At 51.9% G+C, this 19,916-nt stretch overlaps 1 protein-coding gene across 1 annotated transcript in view; it reads left to right on the top strand.

The window, feature by feature from the left end:
• TECPR2 (tectonin beta-propeller repeat containing 2) overlaps positions 1-19,486 on the top strand; it is a 96,483-nt gene extending 76,997 nt beyond the window's left edge. Inside the window, exons 17-19 of the mRNA XM_012647108.1 lie at positions 16,462-16,603; positions 17,163-17,312; positions 17,683-19,486. Coding sequence (XP_012502562.1) covers positions 16,462-16,603; positions 17,163-17,312; positions 17,683-17,837 — 447 coding nt within the window. The 3' untranslated portion in view covers positions 17,838-19,486. The remainder of the gene's footprint in view (positions 1-16,461; positions 16,604-17,162; positions 17,313-17,682) is intronic.
• The last annotated feature ends 430 nt before the right edge of the window (positions 19,487-19,916 follow it).

The following is a 19,916-nucleotide window of genomic DNA, read 5'->3' as shown; positions in this document are numbered from 1 at the left end:
TAGGTCTGTTGAGAATTTTCTATTTCTTCTTGATTCAATTTGTGTAACTTATATCTTTCTAGAAATTTGTTCATTTTTTCTATCTTACCATCTATTTCTTGGCATCCAGTGGTTGATAGTATTCTCTTATAGTCCTTTTTATTTCCATAGGGTTGGTTGTAATGTCCTCTCTTTCATTTCTAATTTTAATAATTTGAATTTTCTCTCTCTTTTTTTTTTTTTTTCCCCCTGTAGAGACCAGGTTGCTATGTTGCTCAGGCTGGTCTCAAACTCCTGGCCTCAAGCAATCCTCCTGCCTCGGCCTCCCAAAGCTCTCTTTTTGACTTAACCAGTGTAACTAAATGTTTGTTAATTTTGTTGATCTTTTCAAAACACCTCCTTTTGGTTTTGTTGATTTTCCTCTATTGTTTTTCTTTAGTTCATTTTCACTCTAATCTCTATTATTTCTTCCACACACTCTCATGCACAGTGCTTTGCTTAATAGTGATAGGCCTCTGATAGCTGCAAACAGTGTTTGTCACAATTATCATGTGCCTCTAGAATACCTGTGGTGGCACGGGGCTGTGAAGTTTGTAGGGTCCCCACATGGAGCCGGGCCGGGGTCAGTGAGGGGACGCTGAGTGGAAAGCAAGGTTTGCAGGAGCTCTGTGGCGAAGGGCGTTGTCGAGGCGTTGAGCACACGTGCCTAGCCTCATCCTTCGCCAGTGAGCCTCAGGCCAGGATGCGGGAGAGGGGCTGGCAGCGAGTGGCCAGGGCTGGCAGTGGCTCTGCTTGCTGCACCCCTGCAACCACAGGGCCACACGGGCACCTGGCAGTGGGGTTACAGGGAGCACTGCGTGAAACCACAATTCCTGTTCCTGTCTCCATATGGATTCTGGAATAACCTCTAGGAAGCAAAGCTAGAATGGAGGAAGAAAGCTTTACTTAGAGTGCTCTATTGACTGTGGTGATCAACAGCTTTGCCCAGAAAAATGGCCAAAATAGAACAAATTCACATGAAAAGACCTCAAAGCTGTGCTCTGAATAAAGTAGTGATTGCTCAATGGGCTGTTAAACATTTAACTATTTCCAGTAGTTCCGCTGAATAGAGGCACATTTTCTCATTCAGTTAGCTTTTAGTGTGCTACAGAAGAAATTCACTTTGCCATGGATTCTGTAGATACAAAATATTTTCCAGATTGGTTCCTGTGGGAAAAAAAATTAAGCTTTACATGTGCACAGGCCTTTGCACGGTGCTTTTCCCAACACTGCCCTTTCCTTAACCCTTCTTTTATCTCATGAAGTAGAAAGGGAGAGTTCTCCCTGCCCTACTCAGAACAGTTGAGCAGCTTGTCCAGCGTCAGGCTACCGTTGGACCGAGCCCAGACGGGGACCCAAGCCTCCCAACCACCAGGCACCACCCCTCTGCGCTCCTTGTGGTCTGAGGAGGGCACGCTTCTCCCCAGGCTGCTGGGACTATTTAGTTTGCTGAGATCAGAAGTGATGACAGGGCCGGGGGCAGTGGTTCACACCTGTAATCCTGACACTCTGGGAGGCCGAGGCAGGAGGATTGCTTGAGGCCAGGAGTTCAAGACCAGCCTAAGCAAGAGCAAGACCTCGTCTCTATTTATTAAAAAAAAGAAAAAGAAAAGAAAAAAGTGATGACAGGCTCTGCTTTGGGACACTCACTTTGTGCCAGGCTAAATGCTTAAAGCACATCTTTCCCTCTAATCCTCACAATAACCCAAAAAGTGGCTATTCCTGTCCCCATTTGACAGATGAGAAAACCCCAGCTCAGAGGTTAAGAAAGTTGCCTGAAGCCTCACAGCTGGCAGGTCAGGGAGCTGGGATACAGACCCAGGTGTGTGACATCCCAACTTGGCCCCCTCTGTGGCTCTGAGGCCCAAGGCCTGGGCCAGGACCCACAGTGGAGCACTGTGCTGTGGCGACGTGTCAGGGGTTGGTGACGTTACACATGATATTTTAGGATGAAGCCTACGCAAATCTTTAAATTGCAGAGGGTCCAAGAAAAAGATCAGTAGTGAGCCGAGAGATGAGAATTTATTAATTTGGAAAGTCAGGAAGTTTTAGCTGAATCCAAGTATTAGAAAGTAAGTGGGATTTACATATGACATCTTTCTACTTCATTTATTCTTCAACTTCAGCTTCTTTGCGTATAGGATGCATTTGTAGTTGAGACAGAAATGGAAACAGGGAATGGATGCTAAGGGCACATGAAGTGAAGCAACAGAAATCTTCTAAAATTAGCAAAAGATTCTTATTTGTTTTTGTTTCTTGTGCTCTCCTCTGATAAAACCTCCTTTCTGTAGTAGTTTTGGGGTGACATTTTAACAATTTATTCAAAACAAATGACTCAGTTTTCAAACTTACTAACATTTGGAAGGATTTGTTAAAAATATTTGTAGTTGTCTTTAGCATCTTAAAGAGTTTGACGTTTGCTGTTTCAGCTAGAGAGTTTCCGTCCACCTTAGAGGTACCTCTGAAGCTAGCCCAGTCGATGACGAGATGGTTCAGGTGCTGTGGGCCCGTTTACTTGAATAAAGGCGGCGAGAGCCCTGCTGCCCGCACCCCAGTCTGGCCTACCTCTTCTTCCAGGCGATCCTGCCTTGCACCGCATACGCTCTCCGGAGCAGAGCCCGCTCTGTCCTCGCCCCTGTGCTCCTGCCTCATGTGGTGGGAGGGCCTTGCTTCCAGCCATCTCATCCCATGTGGACTGGCACCCTCGGTTCTCCAGGGATCATTTACTCTGCCTGAATTATAGGCTTTGCCTGAAAAAGAAACTCGGAAAACCAAGACTAATATAATTAGCAAATAGCCAAACTAACCTTTTAAAAATTATTTTAAATTCAGCTGCTTTAGGTGTTTTTAGCTATATGAAGAAGAAAAAAGAAAACAATAAGACCATGTGGCCAGGCACAGTGGTTCATGCCTTGTAATCCAGCACGTTGGAAGGCCAAGGCGGGGGAATTGCTTGAGGCCAGGAATTCAAGACCAGCCTAAGCAATATAGTGAGACTCCTGTCTCTACAAAATAAGAAATAAATTAGCCAGGTGTGGTGACACATGCCTATAGTCCCAGCTACTCAGGAGGCTGAGGCAGGAGAATCACTTGAGCCCAGGAGCTTGAGGTTGCAGTGAGCTATGATGATGCCACTGCACTCCAGCCTGGGTGACAGAGGAAGACCCTGTCTCAACAACAACAACAAAAAGGATGATAGAATAGATACTGCTCATGAGAATGCCATACAACAGTCCTCATGGAGCTGCAGGCAGGGATGTAGCGTGATGGAACTTTACACATCAAGATCTTTAGAAAAGTTCACACCTGAAAATAGGAAACTTTCATTTGAGAAGCACTCATGTTGGAGAAGACCCCACCACAACCTGAGCTAGGCCTTTCATTGAATCATCAAGACAGAAACCAGGTAAAGGAGTCTGATTCTCTTTACTCCAGACAGTGCTGAGCAGGGCTCGATGCTCCTCTTCCTCCATCCACCCTTCTGGTGAAGGTGGGGTTACTTCAGATGTCTGTGTTCCCACCCAACTGGGATCCCACTCACACCACAAGACACAGACAGCCAGGGGGAGGGGGCACCCACAGCCCAAAACCAAGCTCTGCAGGTACAATTGAGCACCTGCTTCTAAGAGTTTTGGGGTATTCCCACACCTCCTAGTGCCTTTTGAAATAAACATGCTGGGCCGTGGGGATGCTTAAATGACATCTGTCTTCCCTCATTTGGGACACCATGGATTAAATCTGTCTCCATTTCCGGATGAAAAACACTAAATAGCGAGTCAGCCTCGTTTCTGGACACGTTTCTCAAAGGAGTTTCCCTGACACAACATGTCCTCCTTGCAGCAGTGGGACTACCTGTCTTCTGGGACGGGGAGCACAGAGCTCCATGTGCCTCAGCAGTAGACAGAAGTGCCATTTGAGAGTCCCACGTTTTTCTTTTTTTTTTTTTTTTTTTATTAAATTTTAATTTTTTATATAGCAAAATCCTATTTATTTTGAGCATCTAGGTACAGATGGGTGGAGGCCGAAAAAGGTGTCCACCTAGAGTCCCACTTTTTAATAAGAGAAAGAAAAAAGACACTACATGGTTAGTGTCTAGGAAGTCTGCTGGTCCTGATGGGTCTGTTACCAAAGGTTTGCTGTAAAGAGGTGGATTGAATTATGACACTTTCATGCGGTGAAATACTCCACAACTCTTACGCATTACTTCACAGGAGAGTTTTATTCCCACGGAGAGATGTTCACAGTATGTTAAGTAGAAGCCTAAGTTACAAACAGCATGTTTTATGTGATTCTAGTTTGGTGTAAAAAATACTATACACATGTTGAAAAAGTCTGTATATATATATACAGCAAATGTTAAAGTGGTTATATTGCATGGTGCTTTACAACTGGGTTTTGTTTTTTTTTTTTCCTTTTCATTGACCTCCATTTTCTGATTGTCTTATAATAAACTTATTGTGGGATAAGTAGTTCATAACTCTGAACAACCTACTAAGAGTCAATCTTGGGAGATAACCAGAAATGTCCCCAAAGCTATTTAGTGTTGTATTGTTTATAATAGTGAAAGGTGATTCTGTCATAGTCGTGCAGCGAATGCATGTGCGGTGAAGAGCAGAGTTGGCACCCGCCCTCGTGGTCAAGAGTCCACTTCGCAAATTACTACAATTACAGATATTATAAATAATTGAGAGTGTACTCTGAAAGGCCATTTAAAATCATGTTTGGAGAATATTGATAAGGAGAGCCGTTCGAGTGGATTAGTGGCTTTGGAGCCGGCCTTTGCCGCTTAGCAAACCCTGTACTGTGCCTTCCCGTGCTTGGCCTCCTCGTGGGAAGAAGGGCGTGGTCTCCCAGCTGCCGCCAGGAGGAAGCAATGTGTTCGCAACACCCGGAGCCCTGCCCGAGTCTTCGGATGCACCCAGTGAGGGGTGTCTGTTATTAGTGTGCTCAGAGTGTACTCTGAAATGCTGTCTGTGGTGCGGTTTCAGTTTTATAAAACAAAACAAATCCCACTAAAAACTTAGAAGAAACTATAACAAAAATTATGATTTTTAGTCAAGGGATTATGAGTTGTTATAAAACTTGTCTCTGTTTTCCATATTTTCCCATAGTGGGCAGGAGTTTTTTTTATAACCAGGGAGGAAAATATGTATATTTTACGAAGGACCCGTCTTGTGTGGGTCAGTGTGCCACCTTTCTGCTCCAGGGCACCTTTCTGACCTTCCCAGCCCATATAAATCTGAACCCCTATAGGTCATCCTCCCCCTTCTTCCACCCCATACAAAGAATTTTAGAGCTAGAAGGAGACTTTGGGAGAGGTATAACCAAGCCACCGCATCTGCAGGCGAGGAAAGCACAACTCAGAGAAAGCAAGTCCCTGGTCTCAGTGTCGTCAGTGGTCTTGGCAGGACTCCTCAGCCCCTCGTCCTTAAGGCCCACGGTGCAGAGGGCAGCGGTGCAAGAATAGTCCCATCCAGGGGACACTCACAGACTACTGTAGGCACACACACACAAACCACTGGCTCTTGAAGCAAAAATTCTGGCCCCTATGTTTCTAGAACTGTGGCCAGAGTGCTGCGGGAGCTGGCCGGGGGAGGGAAGTGCTGCCAGGGTCTTGAGGTGGTCAGGAGGCTCTCACAAGAGGTGGTACTGGTGCAGGAACTTGAAAGGTGAGTAGGAGGGTGGCAGGCAGGCAGGACAGAGGACATTCCAAGCAGAGGGAGCATGAGGCATGGACACTGACCAGAAGGCACCCTTGCCCCAGGGTCCACGAGGGGACTATATCTGGAGGCCTGGGCTAAGGCATGACATTGCCATCTCGTCACTGGTACAGGATCACTGAGGAGATTGAAGCCAGGCCAGGTGGCCTTGTTAGACTGTGTTTGAGCAAAGAGCCTGTGACACAGTTCCCTGTGACTAGCTGGGAGGCCTTCTGTTGGGCAGCTCACGTCTACCCAAAAACGCTCCACGTACTCAGCAGCATCTTGCCTCAGTTAGGGAGCAAAATTAGCCCTGTACGAAATGCAGCTCTGGCCCTGCCTGCCAGAGCTTAAAAGCAAGACTCTGAAGGTTCAAACTGCTTCTAAGTAATAGCATCTCAGAACAGAGCATAAGAATATTTATAAATTACAAAAATATCCAGCACCAACAAGGTAAAATTCACATGGTCTGGCATCCAATCAAAATTTACCAGGCAAGAAAAGCAGCAAGAAAATATGACCTATATTGAAGGGGGAAAAAATCTAGCAATAGACGCTGACCCGAAAATGACACAGATGGTAAAATTCAGACATGACATTAAAATAGTTGTTATGTTATGTGTTCAGGAAGCTAGGGGAAAGATCGAGCATGTTAAGCAGAAAAATGGAGGATATAAACAACTGAAATTTCTAGGGATAAAAATTACAAAGTCTGAGCTGAAAAATACACTGGATGAGATGGATGGCAGAGTAGACATTGCAGAAGAAAAGATGAGTGAGCTTGAAGACACAGCCACATGACACCCATCCCCATGGAAGCACAGAGAGAAGAAAGACTGAAAAGCATCCAGAGTATCAGCGAGCATGGACCACCTCGAGTGGCCTCACATAAATGAAATAAATCAAAGTCCTGAAGGAAAAGAGAATGGCAGAAAAAAAAATTGAAGAAATACTACTGAAAATTGTCCAGATTTGTTGACATAATGATGCTGAGTCAAGAAGCCAGATAAAGAAAGAATACATACTCTACCATTTATATTAAATTTTAGAAAATGCCAACTCATATCAGTGGTTGCTTGGGGACGGGGGATGGGGATTTCAAGGGGCACTGTGGCGATGGCCTCACGAGCAGATGCCTGCGTCAGAACTCACTGCATTGTGCACTTTAAGTGCCTGCAATTTAGTGTATGTCAGTTATGCCTCTGTAGAGCTGTTTTTAATATTTATCAAGCTGTAGAAAAAATTTAAATGAACACAGTAAGTAGGGTTCCCTACATTGTGTTGGGTGTTGCCGAGGGAACAGAAATGAGGGAAGCTATCTCTGGAGTTAAGATAAATAAGCAGAAGAGGGGGCAGGAGGTTATGGAAGCAACCGTGAAACAAACACAGATGCCAAGGGGCCCGGCTCTGGTTTCTGCCAGACCCAGTGGGCATGTTCAGTGACCAGCAAGTAAGTAGATTTGGCCCAGTGTTTCTCAGTAGGAAAAGTGCAATTCCCTCGTGCTTTGGACAGGACAGTCGTTGTTGGGGACCCTCCTGAGCACTGGGAGACATGAGCTTCTAAATAAATCCTAGTGGTGGGCCGGGCACGGTGGCTCACGCCTGTAATCCTAGCTCTCTGAGAGGCCGAGGTGGGTGGATTGTTTGAGCTCAGGAGTTCGAGACCAGCCTGAGCAAGAGCGAGACCCCGCCTCTACTAAAATTAGAAAGAAATTAATCGGCCAACCAAAAATATATACAAAAAAACAAAAAATTAGCCGGGCATGGTGGCGCATGCCTGTAGTCCCAGCTACTAGGGAGGCTGAGGCAGAAGGATCGCTTGAGCCCAGGAGTTTGAGGTTGCTGTGAGCTAGGCTGACGCCACGGCACTCACTCTAGCCCGGGCAAAAAGAGTGAGACTCAGTCTCAAAAAAATAAAAAAATAAAAAAATAAATCCTAGTGGTAAACCTCAGGGAGCACAGGATGCAGAAGGGGTGTTTTGAGAAAGAGAAGATTCGGATGTCCTTTGGGTCACCTTTGGAGGATCTTGACTCTTGGCCTGAAGAGTCTGGCCAGTTCCACAGGCAGCGGGTGTCATTGACGGCTCTTCAGCAGGGCTCCGTAGGATCCGGGTGAGAAAGGTTTGCAGCGTCGGCGGTGCGGCTGGGATGGAGTGGACATGGGGAAGCTGACGGGAAATGTTTTTGGGCAGGGGAAGCCGATCCGTACTGGGATCCAGGCCTGGGTCTGTGATCTCATCAGTCCCCCCTTAATAACTGGACCAGTTGCTTGTACATGTGCCTCTTAGCTGTTGGTCACCCCGGTCACACCTCGCCGAGCCAGCATTGCTTGTGTCCATGACGCCACAAAAGACTTCCTTCCCGGCTGGTCTGGATGTAGGTGCCTTGGACACAGCAGTGGAGAGGTGGCATGTGGCCATCCCTGCCAACCAGGACTGTTCCCACAGGTAGCAAAACTTGGACTGACACTTCCTTTTTTGCATATGAGACCCAGTGACCTTGGTTGCCTAAACTCACTGGCTCTTTATTTCCCTGTCAGTAAAGTAAAGGGTCAGATCTACATTAGGACCATCTGAGGAACTTCTTGACAGTAACAAAGTCCTGGAGATATGAACTCAGCAGGTCTGGGCTGGGGCCCAGGCATCTTGGTTGGTTTTTATTTTTAATCAGCCATACGTGGAAATCTGTAGGTTGACCTGTCAGCTTGCTCTATAAGATGTGCTATCATAAACAAGTGTCCCCCACCCACTTGCCCTCTCTAGAGAACTACTTTGAATTCTTTTAGCAACATATCTCTGAATAACTGCTTTAGGAGCTGTCTTCGATCCTCCCAGCCCTAGATGTTTTGGGTTGCCTCTTGCCTGGAAGAGAAGGGCACAGAGCTTTTGCATCACCCCATCCCACAGCTGCAGCGTGCCCCGCACGGCCGTGCGATCGGCAGGGGGCTCTGCACAGCTGGGACAGGAGATCAGCCACACTTGCATTTTTTTGTCTGTGTGACTCTCTGTTTTCCCTGGTCTTGATGACCATCTCGTTTGTTCATCTAGTTTTCTAGGTGCAGTTTTACATGTTCAACCCCAAACTTTGTCTCAGTCACCTCTCCCTGTGTTTGGACACGGCAGACGCCCTCTCCATGTCTTGCAAGGATCTCTCCTGGACCCTGCTGGGCAGCGCCAGGTTGGCCTGGTGGCCCTCTCTGCCTGGGGCCCCGCTGTCGTCCTGGGGTCAGCGCCTCCTGTGGGAGCCTGTCTTTCATGGATGCTGGGTCTTCCCCTTTCTGTGTTTGTTTTGGTGGAGTTTATCCTCCAGGGGGCTCCTGAGGAAGGGCTGTGGTGGGTGAACTTTTGGAGATATTACGTGTCTGAAAGTCTTTAATCCGTGTTCACCCTTGACCTTGGCCGCCTATAGCATTCTAGGTTGGAAATCATTTTCCTTTAGAAGTCTGGAGGTCTTCTGTCTCCCCGCGTCCAGTACTGCTGTTGAGAAGCCTCAGGCCATTCTGACGCCTTATCCTGGATATTTGACCTATTTTTTCCTCTCGGGAAGTTTGTAAGATCTCTTTATTCCCCGTGTTCTAGGAACAGATGTATAGCGGTTTGCCTTGGTGAGGGCCTGCTCCCATCCTTTCTGCTGGGAGCACACACCTTTGTTCTGGGAGATGTCCTGTTACTCTGCCAGTGACCCCCTTCTGCCTCCGCCCCTCCAGTCTTCCGCCTGCTCTTGCTGGGATCCTTACTTTCTGTTGTAGACTTCCTGAACTGGCCTCTGCTTCTCCCTTTTCTCTCCTGTTTCTATCTCTTTGTGCTTTTATCCTACTTTCTGGAAGACATTTCTAACTTTATTTCCCCCAGTCCTTCTATCAGATTATTTCCATGATCACATCTTTAATTTCTGAAAGTTCTGGTTGTTGTTTTATGGCTGTCAAGTCTTCCCAGGTCTACGTGAGAATATTTTTGAATTTTCTTCTTCCTGTGTGGTTTCCATGTCCCCCAAGTTGCCTGTTTTCTGTCAATCTCTCTTGTCTTCTCCATGGCAGAGGCTTTCTTTAGATGTTAGGGACCCCTGGTTGTAAGAGCGAGGCACAAGAAGGCCGACTGGAAGCTCTGAGAGCGTGCGTGGTGCTCACGCTGTGCGGTCTCTGGACAGCGATCTGGCTGGGCCGTCTGGTGGAGGGGCCTCCTGTCAGCTGCTTTCAGCGCTCTGGAGCCAGCCCTCCAGCAGCTGGGCTGCCTGCAAATGAAGGTGTAAGACCCTGAAATCGCTGGGCTCTCCCAGAAAGGGGCGTGGCTCCCTCATCACCCATCTTGTAACCCACCTTTAAAGGACACTTAAAAATAAACACATAGCCAGGTGTGGTGGCTCATGCCTGTAGTCCGAGCTACTGGGGAAGCTGAGGCAGGAGGATCGCTTGAGCACAGGAGTTGGAGGTTGCAATGAGCTATGATGACCCCATTGCACTCTAGCTGGGGCAACAGAGTGACAACAAAAACAAAAAACACCTGCCTGTCTGCCGGCTCACTCCCATGTGCACACAGCAGACAAACGTTCCCCTCCCTCTGTCCCTCCTCTTCTCTCTCTCTCTCAGCCCACCAAGACTTTACATAATTTTTTAGCATTTCCAAATTATTTTTAAATCTTTTTTTTTTGGAGACAGAGTCTTGCTCTGTCACTCAGGCTGGAGTGCAGTGGCGTCATCTCATAGCTCACTGCAGCCTCCAACTCCTGAGCTCAAGTGATCCTCTCGCCTCAGCCTCCCAGAGTGCTGGAATTACAGGCGTGAGCCACCACGCCGGCCTATTTTTAAATCTTACATTCCCTATTTACTCCATTTTATAAATTGCATCTTTTATTTCTTTTTTCCTTTTTTTGAAGTTTTGAGTATGAATAAGCCAGATTTCTTTTTGTAATTGAGATTTTTATTGAGATAATTGTAGATCCATAGATATAATAGAGATCCAGAGCACCCTTTACCCAGTTTCCCACAATGGTCACCACAAAACCAGCACTGTCACAACCACCAAGGCTTGTCTGCTTATTTTGAAATTGTGACAAAATACACATAACCTAAAATTTGCCACTAGTGACACTTGGTATTATACATTCACAATGTTGTGCAACCATCTTCATTATCTATTTCCATATTTTTATCATCCCAAAAAGAAACGCTCTACTTCCCATTCTCCCCTCCCGGCCCCTGGCCACCACTCATCTGCTTTCTCTCCCTGTGGATTTTCCTCTTCTGGACATTTCATGTAGAGGAAATCATACCCCATGTGGCCTTGAGTGATGGCCACTCTGTCTGAAAGCCCCTGGCTGTGTCTGGGTTTTGTCTGGTTAAACGAGGGTTTTTAGCCCCAGACTTTCTGGTCCAGACTGGAAGACAGGGAACTACTCTTGCACACAGCTGATAACCAGAGGGCACCAGGCCCAGGAGGAAGTTCTCTGTGCCTTCAGAGAAGGACCCAAGAACAATATACTCTGACTATTTTGGTGGAGACACTTATATTGGTGCATCTGGAAAAATAAACAGTAGTCAGAACAAAAAAGCAAATTCAAAGGTGACAGTTACCAAAAAAATCCAAGTTCGTTAAATACAGCAGAGGTACGCTGAGGCTGCTAATGAATCACGTCATGGCGACATGAACAGCATAGCATGGCCGCCTGTTAACCACGAGCAGAACCTGTTGTTGCTTATTTTAAGTAAACACACAGGACAGAATTCCCTGCTCCCAAGGTCCTGGGCTGTTTCCCACTGGGAACTCCACTGAGACCTGTGAGAAACGTGTGTTCTCCAGAGGAAGATGAAGAAGCCATTTGCTTTGAGGTCCAGGGATTTTCATTGTTTCTGACCTAACAGAAAACCATCCCTCGCAGGGGTCCGGCCCAGGCCTGGTCCCGACGCCGAAGCAGGCGTCACCTCAGGACGCTCCGGGTGCACCTGAGCCTGGGCGGGCGGGGCTGCCAGGCAGGCTAGGACTGGCCTGTGACCCACCCAGCCCCAAGGGCAGCCAGCAAGGTAGCCCCCAGTCTGCCAACTTTCCAAGCATTTGTTTTGTGTCTCCTGAAAAGAACATCGGTTTACTTCAGCTGAGGCAATCCCAGTCTTCACTTTCCCTGGTTTATTAGCAGCCAGAGTGTGCCACGTGCCCCACAGTGGCTTGGTGCCCGCTCTGAAAGGGTCCCACTCACACAGAGCGTCCCCCTGCCAGGGTCCCATGGGCCCCTCTTAGGACCTCACCACTCCCTGCAGTATGGCACCCACCCTCCCCGCAGCCTGTCCTCACAGCCCCCACAGGGGCTGGTCCTACGGCCACACACGCTAGTTCACGTCTCTCCTCTTTTCAAAGCCTTCTGGTGGCTTCCCACCTCACTCAGAATGAAATCACACCTCCTCCCTCAGCCTGCGGCCCACCCTCAGGCCCCGTGGCTCCTCTGGCCTCACCCTTCCATGCTGCACCCCTGTGCCAGCCTCAGCCTGTGCCTGTGCTGGGCCTGCCTGGCAAGTTCTTCCCTCGGTGTCAGCAGGACCACTCTCTCCTGTACTCAAGGTCAGGGTCAGGGTGTTCTTCCAGCCTTTCTCTCCCTGGTACACGATATGACATTGGTTTGTCTGGCCAAGCCCCACCCTCCCAGCTCCGCGAGGGCAGGGACAAGTGCTAGTTTGCAGTTGAGGTTTCCCTGAGACCTAGCACAGGGCCTATTGAAGGTGCTCAGTGTTTGTTGAACAAATTTGATTTCATGGCTCCAAACAGAGGTGTCCAGGAGACAGCTGATACGAGAGTTTGAGCTGCGTGAGCCCCGCCTGCGGGGAGGATGGCTTGCTTGCTGCTCCCTGGAACCCAGTCTAAGAAATGCTGGGTTAAGGCATGCCGCGAGATGATGTGGTAAGACGTGTCCATAGGAACGCCTTGCTTTTCCTCTTATCGTCAACGTTAACTGGAGTCCCTCTGTGCTTTTATTCAGACCATTCCCATGCTCCTGCCTCTGAGACCTGGCCTGGGCCCCTCCCTCTACCTGAGGCTGTCCCCAGCCTGTCTGCGGCCAGACATCCCGGGGGAGGGCCTGAGCGGGGTGCCCATGTTCTTTCAGAGTGAAGCCTCTGTCCGTGGACAGGTCAGACCCAGACAGGCCAGGCTCTGGTGTCAGGAGTGTGGCCAGGGCTGGGCTCATGGGCAGGGTCTCGGGCTGTGGCCCCTTTGCTGCTCGATCTGGTGCTGGTTACACAGGTGCGCTAGAATTTGGAGATCTGTCAGTCTGCACACTTAGGATTTGTGTACGTTTTTAATGTATGTTATCCTTAAATAAAACGTTTTTCTTTTTATTGGCCAAGAGCAAGTGAGGAGCTGGGGACTCGGGGTGCTTCAGAGGGAAGCAGGTGGCCGTGGCTCATCTCCAGGCGCTTCCTCTGCACCCTGAGCCCGCGAGTGAGCAGACGTGGCTTCCGCCTGCAGGGAGCCCCCTGTGGACTGGGCAGGCAACTTGAGTGGGCTCATGAGGCGGGTAGGTGCTTGCCAGGTGAGCAAGGCACGAGGGGGCGTGTGTGCCAGGACGAGTGACTGGCCAAGGAGATGGGGGCCTCAAGTGAGGATGAGCCCTGCCGGGAATTCCCACTGTATTCTATTCTAGAGGCTTCTAGCAGCAAGGGGTGGGGTCCAATAGGTCCTGGCTAAGGCTGATGAGGGGTGGAGGCTCATGGCAGGGACAGAGGCTGGAGGGAGACCGGTGGAGCCTGGGAAGTTTCACGTTTCAGAGACATTTCCGAGGTGATGTTGAGAGAAGAGAGAAGGGGTGCAGGGGCCTGGGCCTGGCCATGGGGTGGCCGTCCTCTGCCTCCTCACGACCTTCCCAGCTTCCATCTCACGCTCTCCGCTATAGTGGCTCCACTGCTATCTTCCCTGCTCCCCCCCCAATCAAATCCACCTTCTCCGTCTTTCCAGTTCCTGCTGTCGGTAACACACTACTCCGAAAGCTAGTGGCTTCAGACAACAGTTCGTTATTGCTCTACCTCATGACCTGGGGTCAGGATGGCAGGCAGAGTCCAGCGGACACGGCTGTCTCTACACCACGTCGGGGGCCTGGGCCGGGGGACCCGCCAGGCGAGGCCTGGGCCTTCCTCTCCCTCTCCCTCTCCCTCTCCCTTTCCCTTTCCCTCCACGCAGCTTCACTGAGTGGGGAGAGACGGAGGGAGCTCCTCCCAGCCTGTCCGGGCTCTGAGAGGGACAGCAGGCCCCGCCACTGCATCGCCATGCTCCGTTGGCCTAAGAAGTCACAGTTCAGACTCCAGAGAACAGGCTGTGGGCCTTGTCCTCAGTGGGGCCGAAAAATTCACAGCATCTATAATCTACCACAGCAGTCATGTGACAGCAGAGGATGCTTTTAGTGTTTGCTGTTCTTCCTTGAAGGTTTTCGATGCTTCTCGGTTCAGAGAGCCTGTGGGTTCTGACTGTGTCTCTCACAGGTGGACACCACAGCCCCAGAGGACTCAGTGGTTTTTTCTTTTCACATAAGAGGTGGTGCCAAGCATGTAGTCAGCGCTCAGGGTTTGTGTGGCGATGTGGGGAGCCTGGGGCAGCCCCTCTCAACACCACCATGCTGGGGTGCTGGCATCCCTGTCCTCTCTGCTTGGCCCCTGCTGTGCAGAACAATCGCAGGGCCCTTCCACCAGCCCTTCATCCTCCGTAGAGTCGGGGACCTGGCCTAGGGTAGCCCTTTCCAGCATCTGTGCCACTGAACCCCAAGTCCATGGAAAGGAAATGGATGTAGTATGTAGAAAAGGGGTTCCATGGCCACTAAGTGTAAATTAAACAAAGCTAAGCAGGAGCTGGGTGCGGTGGCTCACACCTGTAATCCTAGCACTCTGGGAGGCCAAGGCGGGAGGATCACTTGAGCTCAGGAGTTTGAGACCAGCCTGAACAAGAGCAAGACCCTGTCTCTACTAAAAATAGAAAGAAATTGGCCAAACAACTAAAAATAGAAAAAATTAGCCAGGCATGGTGGCGCGTGCCTGTAGTCCAGCTACTTGGGAGGCTGAGGCAGGAGGATCGCTTGAGCCCAGGAGTTGGAGGTTGCTGTGAACTAGGCTGATGCCACGGCACTCTAGCCCAGGCAAGAGAGTGAGACTCTGTCTCAAAAAAAAAAAAAAAAAAGCTAAGCAAGATATCTGCTGCTCAGAGGGGAACACAGCAAATAAAAATGCACCAGCACATCTGATTCTAGTATAGCCAGCAGCTCCCTCCCCGCAGAGCCAGGAATTGGGGACAGGCCAGGTGCTGTCTGCGTGGTCCTCACCTGGCCTACCCCGCCCTCCTGGGCTGCTCTGCAGCTTGTGGCCTGGTGGCTGCCCTGGCTTCCCCATCCTCGAGGTAGAGTGGATGTAGGTGCTGCTCCGTTTGAACTCGACAGTGCATCTAGGGGTTGGTGTTTGGACATGACCCTGGAAGTGTGTCGGTTTGGCCTGCTGAGCCCAGCAGTGGCCTTGGGAGGACTGGACGTTCCTTAGAGGGCAGAGAGGCAGACAAGGCAGATGCCAGCTTGGAGGTTCCCAGGGCGATAACGGGTGGAGACAGGCTGCCATCCTCGCTGCTGTCTCTGTTCATCCTCTGTGTCCTGATTGATTGGATTGACTGGCCCTGGCACTGAGGTTCAGGGACTTGGTGCCCCCCCGGGAGGGGGCTTCATCTGTTTGCTCATCTGGCCTCTGGGTAGGAAGTCCCTGCCCAGGGCGTTGCTGGGCGAGGAGTGCAGGCAGCCCACCAGGGGCAGGGACCCCCTCAGCCCAAGGGCCCTGAGAGTGGCAGGTGTGTGACACCAGCATTGTGACCGGAGCCCTGTGTGGATGGAGTGTGGCGGAAGGTGCACAGGGTGACCGTATTCATGGCAGCCCCAAGAGGTAGCTGACCAGGGTCCACTGGTGTCCCACTTGGATCAGGAAGGCTGACAGGAGAGCAGGGCCTCAGGCCACGGAGGCGTCAGGGACAACTGTGAGGTCCAGAAAAGCAGGCAGCGTCAGGCAGTGGGGGACAGCCTGACCCTCCGGGCTCAGGTCACTCACCGTCACCGCCAGTGACCAGAGACCAGACCCTCGAGGCAGCTCTGCCCTCGCCGGCACGGAGGCACCTCTGGCGAGGGGTGGACAGCCCTGAGACACTGGAGCTGGTCAGGAGACAGCAAACAGGACACTGAAGGGACCTACTCCTGTCCTGTGACAAATGGACAGGAGACCAGGAGACGCTGAGTGTGGACACAGGCTGCCTGAGGACCAGGCCAGGCTGGCCAGCACTGTGCCCACCCCCGTCCTGCGTTTCTCCCTTCTCCTTTCATCTGGACACGTGGCCCTTTACTGAATCTAAATTTTACAGAACAAACCCTTTTATGTAACGGGGTGCAGCAGAGAAAGATGAAGCTTTTCTTGCCTCCTTTGGTGCTTAAAAAAAAACAATCTTGAAATCAGAAGGCCGCAGGTTCCCACCCCTGCTTGGCCTCTCCGTGTCTCTGCTGGAGTTTGGGCTGGTTGTCTGCGGGGCCGCCCTCAGCCTGGTTTCTGCGGCGTTCTGAGGACGATCCGACGCGCTCCTTCTTCCCTGCGCAACCGAGGGCAGGGCCACACCCACCCCCCTTCCCGGCCGCCCCTCCCGGCCCACGTCAGGCGTGTGCTGCCCCCGGCTCACCTCGGTTCCCCAAGCCTCCCGTCCTTCTGTCATCGCCACCCCCTCCTTCCCTGAGCAAAGTCCCTTCCTGCTTCCAGCCCGCCGGGGTCACCTTGGTCAGTGTCCATTCCAGCCCCAACGACCAGATGCTGTGGGCGCTCGACAGCCGGTGGAACGTGCACGTTCGGGCTGGGATCACCGAGGAGATGCCTGTGGGGACCGACTGGGAGCACGTGCCAGGTAGGAACCACCATCCGCTCGCACGCGGGACTGTTGGCGGGGCTGTCAGCCGGCGTGTTCATCAGCCGTGGCCACCGTCCCGGGTGCCACTGCGCTCTCTTCCCCCACTCCCAGCCCCGCTGCTGCGCAGCACCTGCTTCCACCCAGCGGCCACAGCTTCCGTGCCCGTTATTTGGCTTCTACCGAGACAGATGACAGACACCTAATACCCGCACGTCGGTGGGCTCAGCCCTGGTAGCCGACTTAGAAATGTCTTTGCACGTTGAGAAATATCTGATTTTCACCTGGCTGGGTGAACCCCAGCCATCCAACTTTGTGCTTTTGTGGGACAACGGTTTTCACACTGCCCAGACCTTTGGTCTTGGCGGCTTTGCTGGGCCTGCCGCCCAGGTATCCTTTCCCTCGCTCCTGCTCTTAAGTGCAGCCCAGTGCAGGGCACTGTGTCACCACAGGGACGCTCTGTGGGTGAGTGCAGTGTCAGGAGGGAGCGGGCTCTTGGGAAGTGGTGGTCCAGCCTGTCCGCGGCGGGTGCTGAGGAGGCTGCCCTGTCTGCCCACAGGGTTGCAGGCCTGCCAGCTGGCGCTGAGCACCAGAACCGTGTGGGCCCGCTGTCCAAACGGCGATCTCGCGCGGCGGTATGGCATCACAGACAAAAACCCTGCTGGGGACTACTGGAAGAAAATTCCTGGAAACGTGTCGTGCTTCACAGGCAGGTGCCAGGGCTCGGTGGGCTAGAGGCTACGGTTCCCCTGGGGTCCTCAGGGCCTCTCGAAGAGGCTGCTCCCAAAGTGAGCATGGAGGCCGACACCCTCCCTGTAGGAGCCTATCCCAAGGTCCCCCTTGAGGGACGGGACCCAGACACCGGGCTCTGCCGGAGTCTCCTGAGACAAGGACAGGGTACTGTGACACCTGGTTTAAAGCTGAGGGAATGGAACACAGACCGGGGGAGTGGCTTTGTCCAGGGCCCCACAGTTAGACTGTGGCCAAGCCCAGACCCAGACTTAGCCTCCCGACTCCATCTGTGCCCTTCCCCCTGGACTGCGGGACTGACAGGTGTGTGATTGGCTGTTGTCCTGCAGTGACTGCATCAGACGAGCTGTGGGCAGTGGGCCCCCCCGGCTACCTCCTCCAGCGGCTGACAAAGACGTTCAGCCACTTGCACGTGGCCCCGAAGAGCAGCCAGGCCACCACCCCCCACCCCGAGGACCTGGAGGACGAATGGGAGGTCATCTGAAGGAGCCCCAGGGGCAGGAGGCAGCCGGGCTCCAGTAGTGGACCCTGTGAGTTTCTGAGACACTCCCTGGTGGACATGCCACATCGGCCCTTGTCCAGACACCTCTGGCCAGGTTGGACACCAAGTACTTGCTTTCATCCACGTTTGTTTCTGTCTCCTTCCAAAAGGCACAGCCTCCGCCAACGACTGGACCTGTTGCTGCAGCAGCACCTTTGAACTCTTGCCAGGGTTGTCTGCGGGGGTTGGGGGACAGCAGCCGCTGCCCGGTTGCATGCACTGCCGTTACCCATGTGCTGCAGTCCTGTTCTCTCCAACAAACAACTCCAGGTTCCCTTGGCGGGAGGTGACTCCAGAAGCCTCCCATGGGCAGGATGAGCCAGAGCCAGGAGTGGGGGACACACCTGAGGGGTCGGTCCAGGGACTGTTTCCACATTCATGGCCCCAGGGCTAAACGGAGTGAAAGTCAGCACCCTCTAGCCCCCGATGTGCTCAGTGGTCGCTTTGTCTCTGTCACGGGGCCCCCCCAAGATGCAGGTTCCAGGGCACATCCCACACCAGACACTGCAGATGGGAAACCAGGGCCAGGTTTGAGGTGGGGCACTGGCTGTGCCAGGATGGAGAACACACACAGGCACACACTTGCCACACTACGCCACACCCTCGCCACCCACGCATAGGGCAAGCTGCTCGCCTCCTGGAGAACACGCTTCAGCCAAAACAATAAAGGCCAGTGGATGCGGAGACGGCACAGCAGGGCGCTGGGCAGACGTGGGGAGCTTAGCCACGGTAGCTACCGTAGAAATGTCTTGGTGGTGACATTTAATGCTGCTGGCAGATATCATAAAACCAGACACATCCTCAGAGGATGAATCTACTAATGATTGCCTTTTTTGTTTGTTGTATTACAAACCTGCATAAGATACCTCATTTGAAATCAAATCTTACAAATTTAGAAGAGAAATGTATTTTCTGAAAACAGTGGAAGGCCTTTTGCCCCTTCCCGTGATTCATCCTGAGCCTGAACCGCCCTTGCCTGCAGCTTCAGAGGGGTGGGTGTGCCCAGCCTGTCCCTTGCAGGGTGGTCACGGGACCTGCCAGCTGGCTCCGGGAGGCAGCCTGGACCTTCAGCGGACGTTTGGGGTGACACTCCCAGCAGGGTGAAACCAGGGCCTGTGGTGGACGGTGGCGGTGGCCCATCAGCCTCGGTCCTTGGGGTCCCGGGCAGCACCCACTCTGCCCACTGGCATCTGGGCTTCTGGACGAGGCCACCCAAGCCCACCGCTCTTCCCTCCTGACGCAGCTTCCCGGCAGGGCTCCAGGCTGGCTGCTTTTCTTAGTCTGCCCCTGGCCCAGGCCCAGTTACTTGATGCCTGTGTTTTACAAAGCGAGAGTGGCAGGGACCCCTCCGGCCAGGTGGAGAGCAATAGAACACGTTCTCTGACAGGACCCAGCCAGCCACCAAGATGGAGGTGTTCCAGGTCTAAATGAGGACAAGATGCTGAAATCCCAGATCTTACTTCACACTTCACTTTTATAGAGCCCTTTTTTAAAAGTTTGGTGACAGCAGAGGCTGCCCCAGGCTGGGCTGCTGTCTCCCGTGTCTGTCGTGCCTTGCCCGGCTCCTCACGAATGGCAACGCTCTCCTCCACCATGGGACTTCAGTGCAATTAAACCCACGGCTAGTTGATACTCTCACACTACTTGTAGCTTCAGCGCTTTGTACAATTTTCTTTCTGGTTTTAATTTTTAGTTGTGCTTTGAAACAGTGCAATAAACTAGACTTTTTTCAAACCTGGTCAGGGCTGATGCTTGAGCCATGAGAACGTGCCCTCAGCAGACACGAGGGCTGTGCTGGGAGAATCTGCCAACCCAGCCACTGCCAAGAGCGCATCAGCACACCTGAGCTCCTGGCAGGTCACTGCCGAGATCGCACCAGTTTGCTCAGGTGGCTGTTACGGGGGAATGGCCACGGCAGAGCTGGCTACACCCCTCAGTAACGCCTGTGGAGGACACCTGAGCTGAGGCTGGGCTCTCTCCTCACAGCTGTGGGCAGGCTTTAGGAGGGGTCCAGGCTCCTGG

This window comes from Propithecus coquereli, unplaced genomic scaffold (assembly GCF_000956105.1).
Source record: "Propithecus coquereli isolate 6110/MARCELLA unplaced genomic scaffold, Pcoq_1.0 Scaffold256, whole genome shotgun sequence".
NCBI lineage: Eukaryota > Metazoa > Chordata > Mammalia > Primates > Indriidae > Propithecus > Propithecus coquereli.
The sequence above is the reverse complement of the archived record's forward strand: the minus strand, read 5'-3'. Positions and strand labels throughout refer to the sequence as shown.